We start from the raw sequence: 16,049 nt of genomic DNA, 5'->3' as shown, positions 1-16,049 counted from the left end.
AACCGAAAGGTTGCAAGATCGAATCCCTGAGCTGACAAAGGAAAAATCTGTTGTTCTACCCCTGAACAAGGCAGTTAACCCACTGTTAGTACGCTGTCATTGAAAATAAGAATGTGTTCTTAACTGACTTCCCTAGTAAAATAATAATATGACAACATGGAATTCATAATTGAAAAGTCAGGCAAAAATCTGTTCTAAGTTTGTATTACAATGATGACCAATGTTATCATCACAGAAATGTGGGAATTACATATCACGATAGTTACCCAAATACTCTACAATTACACATAAATAAAGATTCTATTTTCAAATGATGTAGAGATGAGTTTGTATGCCTGCAGAAAGAGAAGTGAAGGCCTTCACTTGACTTACCCACTTGAGACATCTCTGGGACAGAGGCCCGGTAGGGGCCTTCAACAAACTGTGGTGGATTGTCGTTGATATCCTGCACCTTTATGATGAACTCCGAGGGCGGTTCCAGGGGTTGATCGGTGTCTCTGTTAGTGACTTGTGCTGTAAGCGTGTACTCTGCCTTCTCCTCTCTGTCCAGTCTCTTCATGGCGTGAATATCTCCCGTAATCTCGTTGATGGCAAAGATGGTACCCGCCCCCTCGCCAGCCAGGACATACTTTATTGGTGTGCTGCCAACATCCAAATCTGTGTGTAGCTGAAAACAAAGGAATGAATTGGTTAGCGTCAAAATGTATTCTTATATCACTGGCATAATCTTTTAAGTTAATTGATAAGAGCTTTATGAATGTTGAAAACCAATGTTGGCGCGACTGGAGTAGTCATAAACATTTTTTCGTACACATTGATAACTGAAGCCCACTGAGAACAAAGCTTATGGTGAACTGATGCACTATAGAAAGTGGGTCATGTATATCTTATTATCTTATCATGAAGCACAGTATACAAATAGTAATGCCAGTACACATTAGTGTGAATAACACTCTATGGCCAGAGTTTTCTTTTTTTCTAAACCACCTCAAACACTTTCATTACCTATAAATCAGTGGTGAAAAGAACTAAAGTAAAAATACTTTAAAGTACTAAAGTCATTTTTTGGGGTATCTGTACTTTAAATTACTTATATTATTGACAACTTTTAGTTTTACTCCACTACGTTCCTAAAGAAAATATGTACTTTTTACTCCATACATTTTATCTGACACCCAAAAGTACTATTTACATTTTGAATGCTTAGCAGGACAGGAAAAGTGTCTAATTCACACAATTATCAAGAGAAAATCTCTGGCCATCCCTAATGCATCTGGCGGACTCACTAAACACAAATGCTTTGTTTGTAAATGATGTCTGAGTGTTGGAGTGTGCCCCTGGCTATCCATACATTTATAAAACAAGAAAATCTTGCTGTCTGGTTTGGTTCATATTTACTTTTGATACTGTCACGGTTGTCGTAAGGAGAAGCGGACCAAAGTGCAGCGTGTGTGTCATTCCACATTTTATTTACACTGAAAATATGCATTACATAAACATAAACTAAAGAACAAAACAACAAACTGTGACGCAGAGGTGAAACATACACTACTCAAAAACAATCTCCCAAAAAACCCAGGTAGAAAAAAACCCTACTTAAGTATGATCTCCAATTAGAGACAACGAGGACCAGCTGCCTCTAATTGGAGATCATCCCAAACAAAACCAACATAGAAATACAAAACTAGAACATGACAACATAGAAAAACGTAACTAGAAAACCCCCCCATCACTCCCTGACCTACTCTACCATAGAAAATAACAGCTTTCTATGGTCGGGACGTGACAGTACAGCCCCTCCAAAGGTGCATATTCCGAACGCACCTAAAAAAAAAGGGAGGGTTAGAGAGGGTGACAAATGTCTATGGTGGCTCTGGTGCAGTACGCAGAACCTTCTTATCCCGCGGATCCTCCAGCAGAGGAGGCGGCTCCGCCCGCTGATCCCTCCGCTTTTGTGCCCCTGGACCGTGGATCGTCGTCGTCGGAGGAACCGGACCGTAGATCATCGCTGGAGGCTCTGGGCTGCGGGCCGCCGCTGGAGGTTCCGGACTGTGGGCCCTCTCAGGAGGTTCCGGACTGCGGGCCGTCCCTGCAGGCTCCATGCCATGGATCATCACTGCAGGCTCCGCGCCATGGATCACCACTGGATGCTTTGTGCCATGGATCATCCCTACAGGCTCCGGGCCATGGATCATCCCTACAGGCTTCTTGCCATGGATCATCCTTTCAGGCTTCATGCCATGGATCATCACTGGAGGCTTCGGACCATGGATCATCACTGGAGGCTTCTTACGTGGAGCCGGAACAGGTCTCACCGGAGTGGGGAATGTCGCTGGAGGCTCCGGACTGGGGGAATTCGCCAGAAGCTCTGGACTGGGAAGACTCACTGGAGGCCTGGTGCGTGGAGCTGGCACAGGTGGCGCCAGACTGGTAACACGCACCTCAGGGTGAGTGTGAGGAGCAGGAACAGGACACACCGGACTGGGCAGGCGCACTAGAGACCTGATGCATGGGGGTGGCACCAGACTGGTGACACGCACCTAACGGTAAGCACGAGGAGTTGGCTCAGGTCTCCAACCTGACTCTGCCAATCTCCCCGTGTGCCCCCCCCCCCAAAAAAATGGGGGGGGCTGCCTCTCGTGCTTCCCTTGTTGCCGCACTCTCGCTGCCTCCACCTGTTCCCATGGGAGGAGCTTAACTTCTGCCCCTAAATCCTCCAAAGCCCTGGATATACTCCTCCTTATCTCCTCAATAGTCCACTGCTCCATACCATGCTGCTTGGTCTCTTGGTGGTGGGAGATTCTGTCACGGATGTCGAAAGGAGAAGCGGACCAAAGTGCAGCGTGTGTGTCGTTCCACATTTTATTTATACTGTGAAACTATGCAATACATAAATAAACTTGAAATGACAAAAAAGCAAACAAACCGTGACAAACAACAACAATCTCCCACAAAACCCAGGTAGAAAAAAAACCTACTTAAGTATGATCTCCAATTAGAGACAACGAGGACCAGCTGCCTCTAATTGGAGATCATCCCAAACAAAACCAACATAGAAATACAAAACTAGAACATGACAGCATAGAAAAACTAAACTAGAAAAATAAACTATCACGCCCTGTCCTACTCTACCATAGAAAATAACAGCTTTCTGGTCAGGACGTGACAGATACGTAAGTATATTTTAGAAGTTACATTTACTTTTGATACTTAAGTATATTTAAAACCAAATACTCTCAGACTTTTACTCAAGTAGTATTTTACTGGGTGACTTTCACTTTTACTTGAGTCATTTTCTATTAAGGTATCTTTACTTTTACTCAAGTATGAGATTTGAGTACTTTTTCCATCACTGCCTATGTATAGAGTCACCTGTCAAGGTCTTTGACACTGCAGTCTGGCAAGCGAGCACACATTGTGTGAACATTAGTGGATTCAAGTACAGACAACCCTTTTCATGTTTAAAACGACTAAAGAGATTCATAGGGAATAAGATAAGAGAAATGGAGCTCCAAGGTAAGAGACAGTTGGAGTTTTTTTTTCTTCAAATGAGGAGCGGATATGGCTGGTTTTATTCTATCCATATATTAGGAACTTGATCCCAAAGGTAAGTAACTAAGGATTGCGGGGGGGGATGGGATCTTAAAGTAGAACATTTGCAAATTGGACAATGTTCAGCATCGGTCTGAAACATGGCCAGTAGAGGTCCTCTTTCTAATTTGTATTTTTGTAAAGATCTTGCACCAGAACATCCTATTCAGCAACTTCCATTTTGTTTTCTGCCCTGAAATTTGCCAGAGGTATTCCTATGAGACCATGTTTGGGGACAGAGTAACAAGGTAAAATGTGTGTACAGAAATACAGACCTCTATAAAGCCTCCACGATTGTTTTATAAACCCGTTTTATGCATATACTGTCTCAAAGGTGCTGTTCACAGACACTGACAAAGCATATTCACTTAAATTGTCACACCTTGCACTTTTGTTTTCCTAATTGTGCCATCATTTCACATGAAAGATGTGGCTCATTAACACAACAGCTTCACAACATTCCACACACTACGAAACCCCTTAAATGAGCCCAAATGAATGTATGTCAGTTTACTTGGAGGCTCTCTCTGTGTGTGTGTGTGTGTGTGTGTGTGTGTGTGTGTGTGTGTGTGTGTGTGTGTGTGTGTGTGTGTGTGTGTGTGTGTGTGTGTGTGTGTGTGTGTGTGCGTTAAAATACAAAGCTGGGAAAGAAAAATCATACACGGTGCCTAAGTCTTCTTAGTATAATTATATCAATTATTCTAATCATGGAACAAAAATAAATATCAACCCCCCCATCATAGTAATACATGTATGTACAGTAAACTGTGAGAAACCCACTCTCACCAGAATGTTTCTAGATACAGTGCATACTGTCCAGTGTAAATGGTACCTCTTTCCCTCTCGTAGGATGATCTTTACACCACAATGCACAAGTGATCATCAGAGAGGAGAATTAAAGAAACGGGGCTGACAAGGCTGTCTATCATTATCCAAGTTAGCAAGGCAACAAATCTGAACCGGCAAACAATGACATTCTGGGAACACTTTTAACCTTAACCGTTTTGTGTTCATTAAAACTGTTCTGTGCACATTCGCAATTGCAACGATAACATTATATGGTACAGACACTCAACCACTCAAACCCTCAAACTGCACTTTGTGTTAAATAAAGTTTCAAAGAAAACATTTAATAAAAAAAAGACTAAGTCTGCACTAAATAAGCACAAGTAGATTAACGAGTGGAAAATAACCCAATAGCAATGTCACAACCGCAGCCTTGCATGATAATGAAAACTGCTCACATATCTGGACTTCCCATCATGCGTCTATGTTTATTAGAAACCCCTCTACATGTAAGAACTCAGACATCATGCTTATTGGCCTGCGTTATAGTTCACTGCTTCATTATGAATCCCAATGCACAATGAGGGGAATCGGACCCCCTTCCCACTGTACCCTCAATCACTGCCACATGGGGCTGCTTTTACTGTCAAGCTCAGGAGAAAACATGTCACTCCATACTCAAGATGAGCTTTCATAGCAGTCGGTGGAACAATAGTGCATTCTAATGAGGAATATTTCATTCCCCTCGGCCTCAGGCTCCACATTTAAGTGTAGCGTTAAGCCCTACATGGCGAATTAATGATTTTGCTCCTTGTCAGGGCAAGTGGTGGAGAGGGCATGTGCTGTTCCTCTCTGCAGGGTGAGGGAGTGTGAGGGAGAGGGGGCCCTGTCACCCTGTAAGGCTGGGTGTCAGCTGGCGTCTAGCATGTCAGAGCAGTTCCCCATCTGAATCTCATCGCAAGGCTCAATTAGCCAGGGTTTCTTTTTGCAGTTCGCCCTGGAAGCTTAAATCCTTAAATGCAGATTTGTGTGGTGAAATTCATCCAAAAATACTTGCTTTTTAAATCCTAAGAATGAGGATGTGGGCTATCTGTGTGTGGTTAACAAACTGATATGCAAAGCAACATATGAGCAAGTATGATCAGACTGAAACCCTGTTTCCTATACGTTCTTATATGATTAGATCACGATCAGATAAAGGGTCAGATATGATGTCCGCATTGGTCACTGTAACAATTTCTCACTGAATGAGGTCACAGTTGCCATCATAGGGGATGTAGTACTAAAAACATGGCATCATATACAGTACCAGTCAAAAGATTGGACACCACTCATTCAAGGGTTTTTCTTGATTTTTACTATTTTCTACATTGTAGAATAATACTGAAGACATCAAACAAATCAAAACATATTTCATATTTTAGATTTTTCAAAGTAGCCACCCTTTGCCTTGATGACAGCTTTGAACACTCTTGGCATTCTCTCAACCAGCTTCATGAGGTAGTCACCTGGAATGTATTTAAATTGCCTTGTTAAAAGTTAATTTGTGGAATATGTTTCCTTCTTAATGCATTTGAGCCAATCAGTTGCGTTGTGACAAGGTAGGGGTGGTATACCCAAATCACTGAAGCTGGAGACTCATATCTCCCTCTCTAACTTTAAGCACCAGTTGTTAGAGCAGCTCACAGATCACTGCACCTTTACATAGCCCATCTGTAAATAAACCATCCAACTACCTCATCCCCATACTGTATTTATTTTTTGCTCCTTTGCACCCGAGTATCTGACACGTCCTGACTATGGTAAGCTGTTATTTTCTATGGTAGAGTGGTCAGGGTGTGACAGGGGGTATTTTTTATGTTTTGTATATCTATGTTTAGGTTCTGGTTCTAATCTCCAATTAGATGTCCTCGTTGTCTCTAATTGGAGATTATACTTAATTAGGGGTTTTTTCCACCTGGGTTTGTGGGATCTTGTTTTTGCATAGCTTAGTAGCTTGCAGAACGTGATGTTCGTTTTTCCGTTGTTTGTTTGGTTTGTGTAGTGTTCTGAGTTCAAATAAAGTATTCATCATGAGCACTCGACACGCTGCACCTTGGTCTACTCATTACGACGAGCATTACAGTATCTCTACTTGCACATGCATCTTCTGCACATCTATCACTCCAGTGTTTAATTGCTAAATTGACATTTTTCTGCCACAATGGCCTATTTATTGCCTTACCTCCTTTATCTTACCTCATTTGCACACACTGTATATAGACTTTTCAATTGTGTTATTGACTGTATGTTTGTTTATTCCATGTATAACTCCGTTTGTCGCACTGCTTTGCTTTATCTTGGCCAGGTCGCAGTTGTAAACTTGTTCTTAACTGGCCTACCTGCTAAATAAAGGTGACCTACCTTTATAAACTGGCCTACCTGGTTAAATAAAGGTTTACAACTGCGACCTGGACAAGATAAAGCAAAGCAGTGCGACACAAACAACAACAAAATACAGAAGATATCCCTATTTGGTAAAAGACCAAGTACATATTACGGCAACAGCAGCTCAAATAAGCAAATAGAAATGACAGTCCATCATCACTTGAAGACATGAAGGTCAGGCAATCCAGAAAATGTCAAGAACTTTGAAAGTTTCTTCAAGTGCAGTCGCAAAAAACATCAAGTGCTATGGTGAAACTGGCTCTCATGAGGACCACCACAGCAAAGGAAGACCTAGAGTTAGCTCTGCTGCAGAGGATAAGTTCATTAGTTAACTGCACCTCAGATTGCAGCCCAAATAAATGCTTCACAGAGTTCTGAATTGCTGCAAAGAAACCACTTCTAAAGGACACCATTAATAAGAAGAGACTTGTTTGGGCCAAGAAACATGAGCAATGGGCATTAGACTGGTGGAAATTTGAGATTTTTGGTTGATCTCCGCATGTGTGGTTCCCACTGTGAAGCATGGAGGAAGAGGTGTGATGGTGTGGGGGTGCTTTGCTGGTGACACTGTCAGTGATTTATTTAGAATTCAAGGCACACTTAACCAGCATGGCTACCACAGCATTCTGCAGTAATACGCCATCCCATCTGCTTTGCGCTTAGTTGGACTATCATTTGTTTTTCAACAGGACAAAGACCCAAAACACACCTCCAGGCTGTGTAAGGGCTATTTGACCAAGGAGAGTGATGGAGTGCTGCATCAGATGACCTGGCCTCCACAATCACTCAAACTCAACCCAATTGAGATGGTTTGGGATGAGTTAGACCGCAGAGTGAAGGAAAAGCAGCCAACAAGTGCTCAGCATATGTGGGAACTCCTTCAAGACTATTGGAAAAGCATTCCTCATGAAACTGGTTGAGAGAATGCCAAGAGTGTGCAAAGCTGTCATCAGGGCAAAGGGTTGCTGCTTTGAAGAATCTAAAATATTAAATATATTTTGATTTGTTTAACACTTGTTTGGCTACTACATGATTCCATGTGTTATTTCATCGTTTTGAGTTTTGATGTCTTCACTATTATTCTACAATGTAGAAAATAGTAAAAAATTAAGAAAAACCATTGAATGAGTAGGTGTTTCCAAACTTTTCACTGGTACTGTATATATAAAGTATATTCCACTTTACCTTAAGGCTACACTAAGGAATTACTTACTCTAGTTACTTGATTCTGAGCAAGAAGTCTACCAATTTATACAGAAATGTTAATTACACCTACATGAATAATCTGTAATTCAAAATATTGCAATAACATTTGAATACAAGGAACAGATGGCTCGATGCATGATATATGATACACTTAGCTATTCTTGGGGACAATTTTCCCTGCAGTCCATCCCATGAAAGTACCATTTTAATCAAATCTGCCAAAAATGTCCTCAGTGAGAACCACACTACTCCAACAATGAGAGTTACAATAATTAAAGTCAGATCCACTGTCTTGAATGGTGCAACCTTTCAATGCAGAACCCTATTGAGGAGAAGAGGAAGAAATGGCGACCATTGTGTTATTGTTGGGCCAGACTATTGCTTCTCAAGATTAATTCAAAGGCAAAAGGATCACAGAGCAAATGATTTGGCTACCTTTAGTCTAAGAGGCCAATGCAATTAGATGTACTCATCCATGAAAATATGTTGTTTGTGAGTGTGTGTGTGTGTGTGTGGTGTGTGTGTGTGGTGCGTGTGTGAGGAGGGTGTAGTGTGAGTGTGTGTGTGTGCGCCCATGTGTGTGTGTGTGCGTGCGTGCGTGAGGAGTTTGTAGTGTGTGTGTGTGTGTGTGTGTGTGTGTGTGTGAGAGAGAGAGGAGAGTGTATTTCAGGCGGACTGCCTGCTGAGAGAAACTTGGAAATGGAAAATGATTTTGCAGTACACTTTAAAGGCCTTACACGCTATAGTGAGGGAATAACCTTTGGTATGTAAGAAACTCTCCATATTGAGTCATTCCCACTGTTCATTTAATTTGTTACAATTTCCCAACCTGAGCCTATCAATCTGCTACTGACGTCTTCACAAGTGTGCTATAAAAATATTTAACTATAAAGTAAAGTCAATGCACTTGACACAATAGGTATATCTAGCCATTGTATAGCCATTCCATACGCATTCTCTGAGAATCTGTGTAACAAGGTCTTAGCCCAGGCAGAAACCTCTGCATTATGTAGAGTGCAGAGACAAAGGAGCCGTAGCAGTACAAATTCATTAGGAGATGGATGCTGTGCGGTCTGTTAAACGGGGCTAGGTTTTAGCTTTAACCTCCTCCACAGTATGATTAGCCTACCTATGAGCCTAAATATACACACCACAGGCTGGGGGAGAAGCCAGAACAAAACAACAATAATCAAGGAGCAAATTGTTTTCTTTTTTTCACGCAGCTGACCTACTCAAATCAGAATGAGATTGATTTCGCAAGGTACAGATGGAACCTGTTGCAAGTGTAATTTGATGCATCATTTCGTTATGATGGATTGTGATTGTTGTCCAGATGGCGCTGCTTGGGTTTCTAATTCATATTTCAACAATCTTTTGTTTTTTAATTATTGAACAACTGAATTAATTAGTTAGAAGATAGAAGACAGGCATCTCATTCTCCAGTAAACATGCAGTGGGATCTTGTAAATGACACCACTGCAAGCAACACATTGTTCAGGGTCAAGTGCTTATCAGAGTCCAAAAACGTATACGCATCCACACACCAGTGCTCTTGAATATTGGACCGCTAACTTGAATACTTTTTCAAATTCTTGGCACGTCTCAAGCCATTTCCCCCAACCGTGGCCACGTCGGTTCGGAATGTTGGGGAGGTGCACGGCCGCGGCTGTGTGTCTAAGCGGATGGCGGTTGCAAAGTCAGATGGATATGTCACAATGGACCACAGGGCAAGCCACAGCTTTGGACTCTGAATTGCCCTTTAGACAATGGAGCTGCTGTTCTTCATGTTGGACTGTTGAGTAGAAACATAGCTGTGGCCTACTTTGATTTACAGAGTATAATACAGGATTTTTATGTAACTTTTTCACCAAACATGGTCAACAATTAAACACACTATTATTACATGTGTCTATTAAACACAAAAAACTATGTTTTAAATGCTCTTCCAAGATTTTCCAGCACACAGCTTTGACCTACTACAGTAGCTATGTTGGTCTATTGTACTTCAAAGAATGTGTAGGCAGGTTGCTTAGGATTCAAACCTTCTCAAACAGCCCATCGGACAGCCTATCAACCTATTGACGTGACTATAGGCTAATGATACATTTATCAGAATAATAATTTGAGTAAAACCATAGAATCTTATTCTAGGATAAGTTTATCTGGTACACTTCTAGGGGACTTTACCCCCATGTTCTGTACAATGAGTCATGACATACATTACAAACCACTAAGAGAGACATGCAGTGCAGCAAACTTTATTTAGGGCTCCCTCCCACGGAAAAAAAGAGTCAGACCATTGCGACTGCAGACGCCCACCTGTGCAACATCTCAATAAGAGAAGAATAGACTTTGAGTCCTTGACCAGGCGTCATGGACAACTTCAGTTACAATTTGTTCCTACAGAGAAAACTCTAAGTATGTCCTGCTGAAAAAAAAAACATGTCACAAGTGCACTAAAAACGTGTATCTGTACCCTGTGGCAGGCTAGCAGGAATATTAAACTAAGTAGACAATCCAGCAATAAACACACAGCAACACCTGCATTTTATATAGAAACATGGCTTGCATATCTCTCCATTGGGATATTTCATGTATAGGTATCAGAGAGAAATGTATCTGCAGGAATGTAATACATCTATAAACATTGCTGTTATTGGTTAGATGTATAATCCCCCCCCCAGAAGCTTAGCTTTTCGATTGTCATTAGATATGCAAATAACAGCATCATTTTATGTTCCTAGATGAACAAAAGAAAAGGATGCATTGCTGTAGCGGAAAACAATGAATCAAATCAAATCAAATTGATTTATATAGCCCTTCTTAAATCAGCTGATATCTCAAAGTGCTGTACAGAAACCCAGCGTAAAACCCCAAATAGCAAGCAATGCAGGTGTAGAAGCACGGTGGCTAGGAAAAACTCCCGAGAAAGGCTAAAACGTAGGAAGAAACCTAGAGAGGAACCAGGCTATGAGGGGTATAAGCAGTGCTCGTCACAGCAGCAGCTGGCAGCTCCCTTCAGATAGCTAGGGGACAGAAAAGGTCCCTCAATTAGGTAGCACCGTCAACGCAGATAGTCTAGTTGAACGTGGAATTACACAAACCTGTGTTTGAAGACGTCACATCACTTCCGAGTGAAGCACTGTCTGTGTGAGTCATGCTTGTGTGCATGTGTTTCACACTGCTGAGAAAAAGGAACCATTGACTAGGGAGAGAAACATCACCATACCCTCCCACAGACAGCAGTGACGCTGTTTTTTCTTTTTTGAGAAACTCAGCCATCTAAGTACATTATCGTTATAGCTCTGAGACACAGTTCAGGACCTATCCAAAATTACATAACTTTATCCCATTGCAAAACGGCTGACCTTTTACATCACACTGCACCACTCAAAAGAATGCAGCAAAATAACAGACAAGGTCCTGAACATTCAAATAAAGTGCTCCCATTTTAGTCCAGCACTTCACTCTAGATCATTTCAACTAAATATTGTTATATGCTACAGAAAGAGAGTAATTTCTTCCTCCCTACGGTGCCGAAGAACATAGAAATTGCTTCATGTAACTCATCTCCCTAGCTACCTCACTTCATTTTAAAGTTATCTGCTTTTCTCTCCCCATCAAATCTGGAAAATATCTTAGTCTGTTTAAAAGGTTACCCAAGAAAAAATAAGAAAACGGGTTAGGTCTTTGGGGTATTGTAAATGTAAGAACGAGCAGGTAAATTAGGAGTTATTTTTATAACTAGTTACTGTCAGGGATGGTGTCCTCAGCTCTGCTAATGTGCAGATGACAGCTGGTAAATAGGAAAAAGTCAAGCCTTTTGATTAAATTCAGTTCCATAGTGGAAGAGACCGGAGTCAAAACTGACTTTTTGAATTGTTCATGTATCTTTTTTTCTCTCTCTCTTTCTGGAATTGCCCATAAGGTAATGTCAACAGAGATTTCACGGCACACTGCTGGTACATCAGCCAGGCTCAGGTTCCCCATACCTGTGATTTACATCAGAGCTGAGCCACAAAGGGATTTTCCATGCCACTGACAGGACAACACTCCAGGGCTCCGGAGTTACGCACCCGAACAATGCTGTTCGGCCACACGGCATAGAGCTGCATTTAAACACCAAGAGAGACAGTCTACATGACTACATTTAGTAATTTTATTTACTACAGTATTAAATAACTGAGATATCATATGCTGAAACACCCTATGAAACAGAGCTTGTCTCGTAATGTTATCTTGGGATAACTTACAGTACAGTACATTTCAGAAGATACATTACCTATTCATGGAAATACATTACATCACCAAAGTATGTGGACACCCCTTCAAATGAGTGGTTTCGGCTATTTCAGCCACACCGTTGCTGACATGTGTATAAAATCGAACACACAGCCATAGACTAACATTGGCAGTAGAATGGCCTTACTGAAGAGCTCAGAGACTTTCAACGTGGCACCGTCATAGGATTCCACCTTTCCAACATGTCAGTTCGTCAAATTTGTGCCCTGCTAGATCTGCCCCGGTCAACTGTAAGTGCTGTTATTGTGAAGTGGAAACGTCTAGGAGCAACAACGGCTCAGCCACGAAGTGGTAGGTCACACAAGCTCACAGAACGGGACCATCGAGTGCTGAAGCACGTAGCGTGTAAAAATTGTCTGTCCTCGGGTTGCAACACTCATTACCAACTTCCAAACTGCCTTTGGAAGAAACGTCAGCACAATAACTGTTCGTAGGGAGTTTCATGAAAAGGGTTTCCATTGCCGAGCAGCCGCACACAAGCCTCAGATCACCATGCGCAATGTCAAGCGTTGGCTGGAGTGGTGTAAAGCACGCGGCCATCCGACTCTGGAGCAGTGGAAACGCATTCTCTAGAGTGATGAATCATGCTTCACTATGGGTTTGGCGGATGCCAGGAGAACGCTACCTGCCCCAATGCATAGTGCCAACTGTGAAGTTTGGTGGAGGAGGAATAATGGTCTGGGGCTGTTTTTCAGGGTTCAGGCTAGGCCCCTTAGTTCCAGTGAAATGCTCTACCAAGATTTTCCAGCATATAGCTCTGTCTACTACAGTTACTATGTTGGTCTACTGTACTTCAAACAATGTGTAGGCAGGTTGCTTAGGATTCAAACCTTCTCAAACAGCCTATCAACGTGACAATAGGCTAATGATACATTTATCAGAATAATAATTCCAGTAAAATGAAAGAATGTTATTCTAGGATAGATTTAACCAGTACACTTCTGGGGGACTTTACCCCCATGTTCTGTACAATGAGTCATGACATACATTACAAACCACTAAGAGAGACATGCAGTGCAGCAGGGCTCCCTCCCACGGGAAAAAGAGTCAGACCATTGCGACTGCAGACCCCCACCTGTGCAACATCTCAATAAATAACAAAAGAATAGACTTGGGTTTGGCGGATGCCAGGAGAACGCTACCTGCCCCAATGCATATTGCTAACTGTAAAGTTTGGTGGAGGAGGAATAAGGGAAATCTAAACACTACAGCATACAATGACATTCTAGACGATTCTGTGCTTCCAACTTTGTGGCAACAGTTTGGGGAAGGCCCTTTCCTGTTTCAACATGACAATGCCCCCATGCACAACGCAAGGTCCATGCAGAAATGGTTTGTCGAGTTCGGTGTGGAAGAACTTAACTGGCTTGCACAGAGCCCTGACCTAAACCCCATCGAACACCTTTGGGATGAATTGGAACAGCGACTGCGTGCCAGGCCTAATTGCCCAACATCAATGACCTCACTAATGCTCTTGTGGCTGAATGGAAGCAAGTCCCCGCATCAATGTTCCAACACCTAGTGGAAAGCCTTCCCAGACGAGTGGAGGCTGTTACAGCAGCAAAGGGGGACCAACTCCATATTAATGGCCATGATTTTGGAATGAGATGTTTGACGAGGAGATGTTCACATACGTTTGGCCATGTAGTGTATATTTTACTACACTATGGAATCCGTGTAGTTACTTGAAAGCAGCAGTCTTGTGCAGAGAAAACGTGTCAGAAAGCATGCCATAAGTCGTCTTAATCATATAAGAGAGCAGACCAATAGCCTACTGGAAGATACTGAAACAAATAGACTCCTTCCTAGAATGATGGCTATAACAGGGAGGGGGGGGGAGGGGGTTGTCTCTGTATGACTGCCCCTCCCTATTACCCCTGACTGGGAGATGGATTCTGGCTGTCACACCTGCCTGACTCTGTTCCTGCCAGATGCGGAAGGGTCACAGGGAAAACACCCAAACACTCGTCAATCTCACCATTGTCCAATGCTCCTCTGGCTTCTATAACAGGTTCCAATATCCATTAAGTCCAGATGCTTACAAAAATGCTTACATGCACAGAAATGGGGTGGTGAAATCTACTGACCTGTAATACCTGTGCGGGAGGATAAAAAACAAATATGGAGTTGTATATAGGGAGAAATAAGAAGAGTTGCATGCCATATCTTGATACATTTAGAGCACATAAATGGAGATATAGAGATACTTCTTCCAAGACGTTTTAAAGCCAGAAACGATCGATTCCAAGTATTTTAGGTCAAAAATCAGCTCTTATTTCAGTCTGTGTGGTCATAATCGACAAAGAACAGCGTTTCCTTGTGCGATGTATAATTTGTCTAACATTGTTACTGCTGTAAAAAGGCTCTGCAACAATAAAACATGAAAATATTACATTTTTCCCTCTCCCCACCCTTCAGTTCCTTCTCTTCCTTTTTAATTCTCTCAACTCCTGGCTCTCCTGGGGTTGAGAATAATGTACACAAGCACAACAGCAGAATTGAGAAGTGCTCGTGTTGTTTGCGCCTGGTGAAAGAAATCATCACAGCATGCATTTTTTCCCCACACAGACTTAATTGTAGAGAATCAGAAAGTTGGAGAATTCCCCCAGTATGCAGATCCACTTTGATGCTGTCACTCACACTGTGGAGCTTTTGATTAGCCATTGTTCAAAACAGCCTGTTCATGACCATGCACGGTTACCAGGCGCCCGCCATTAAACTAACTTACAGTAACTTCATGCCTTCCCTAACTGGGGCACCAGCTAGACCTCAAACAGCTTGTTATTGGAGGGATCACAACATAATACTTCTATTCAAGGGGCAAAGCTGGTAGAAAGAAAACTAGCAAACAAACAGGGATAATTCAGTCTCAAATGGGAAACCAATAGGTTTCTGGTACCTACATGAGGCATAGCTATAATACATGACATACAATAGATAGTCAATTTAGTTGAAGTTATAATGGGGCAGATCTCCTCATATCCTATTCAGAAGATCAGAAGTCAATATATAAATTCCCCTGACAACAAATCAACAAATCCACTCACAAAATCTGCAATGATTTGTTGAAAATGGATTGTTATTTTCAGAGCTTGCTGTATATGGCAGATGGTGCTAGACTAACCTCGTCTTCGTAGCCACCACTCCATGTACCAGTGTGTGTGTGTGTTTGTGTGTGAGAGAGAGAAAGTGTGTTTGCGAGTAAAAGAGAGAGCCCATGACACTTTCCTGCTAACACCTACTCCTCATGCTGTACAGAGGGAGTCCTTGCCTGAGGACAACCTTTACAGTGTCAGTGTCAGAGCAGACGGATTACTTGTTCTTCAGTGGCTTGCTAGTCCTCTCAGAAAGTGAAGTCACACTGCCTGGCATTCCCAGAGTTGCTTGCCAGAGTGCCTGGCCCGACCCAGCTCCCTGATTTACGTACATCAGAAGGCTAGGCCAGTTGGGATCGTCACTTTAACTGCCTGCAGAAGACTTCTCCCAGGCTAAGTGACTAACTCCACAAGATTGGATTCATATGCTAAAGGTCAGGACAGTAGATCATATGGCCTATATGGTCTGAGCCGGAAATGAATCCCAAGGCATCAGTAACATGTTAAACGAAGCTATAGCGAAATGTGTTTTATTCAACACTATTGTGAATTACTAACACAAAACGACAAGTGAATCGAGAAGGAAATTAACAAAAACTATTGTCTAATTAATGTGTTTGGGGATGGAATTTGTTTTTGCTA

The 16,049-nt window shown here is 42.1% G+C and overlaps 1 protein-coding gene across 2 annotated transcripts in view; it reads right to left on the bottom strand.

The window, feature by feature from the left end:
* cdh8 (cadherin 8) overlaps nucleotides 1–16,049 on the bottom strand; it is a 99,016-nt gene that overhangs the window by 58,778 nt on the left and 24,189 nt on the right. For both annotated transcript variants that reach the window (XM_014126500.2, XM_014126498.2), the window contains exon 3: nucleotides 373–667. In XM_014126500.2, the coding sequence (XP_013981975.1) occupies nucleotides 373–667 (295 nt within the window). The remainder of the gene's footprint in view (nucleotides 1–372; nucleotides 668–16,049) is intronic.

Source organism: Salmo salar, chromosome ssa11, assembly GCF_905237065.1.
Source record: "Salmo salar chromosome ssa11, Ssal_v3.1, whole genome shotgun sequence".
In the NCBI taxonomy this organism is placed as follows: domain Eukaryota; kingdom Metazoa; phylum Chordata; class Actinopteri; order Salmoniformes; family Salmonidae; genus Salmo; species Salmo salar.
Note: the sequence above shows the minus strand (reverse complement) of the source record. Positions and strands in the feature narration are given on the sequence as shown.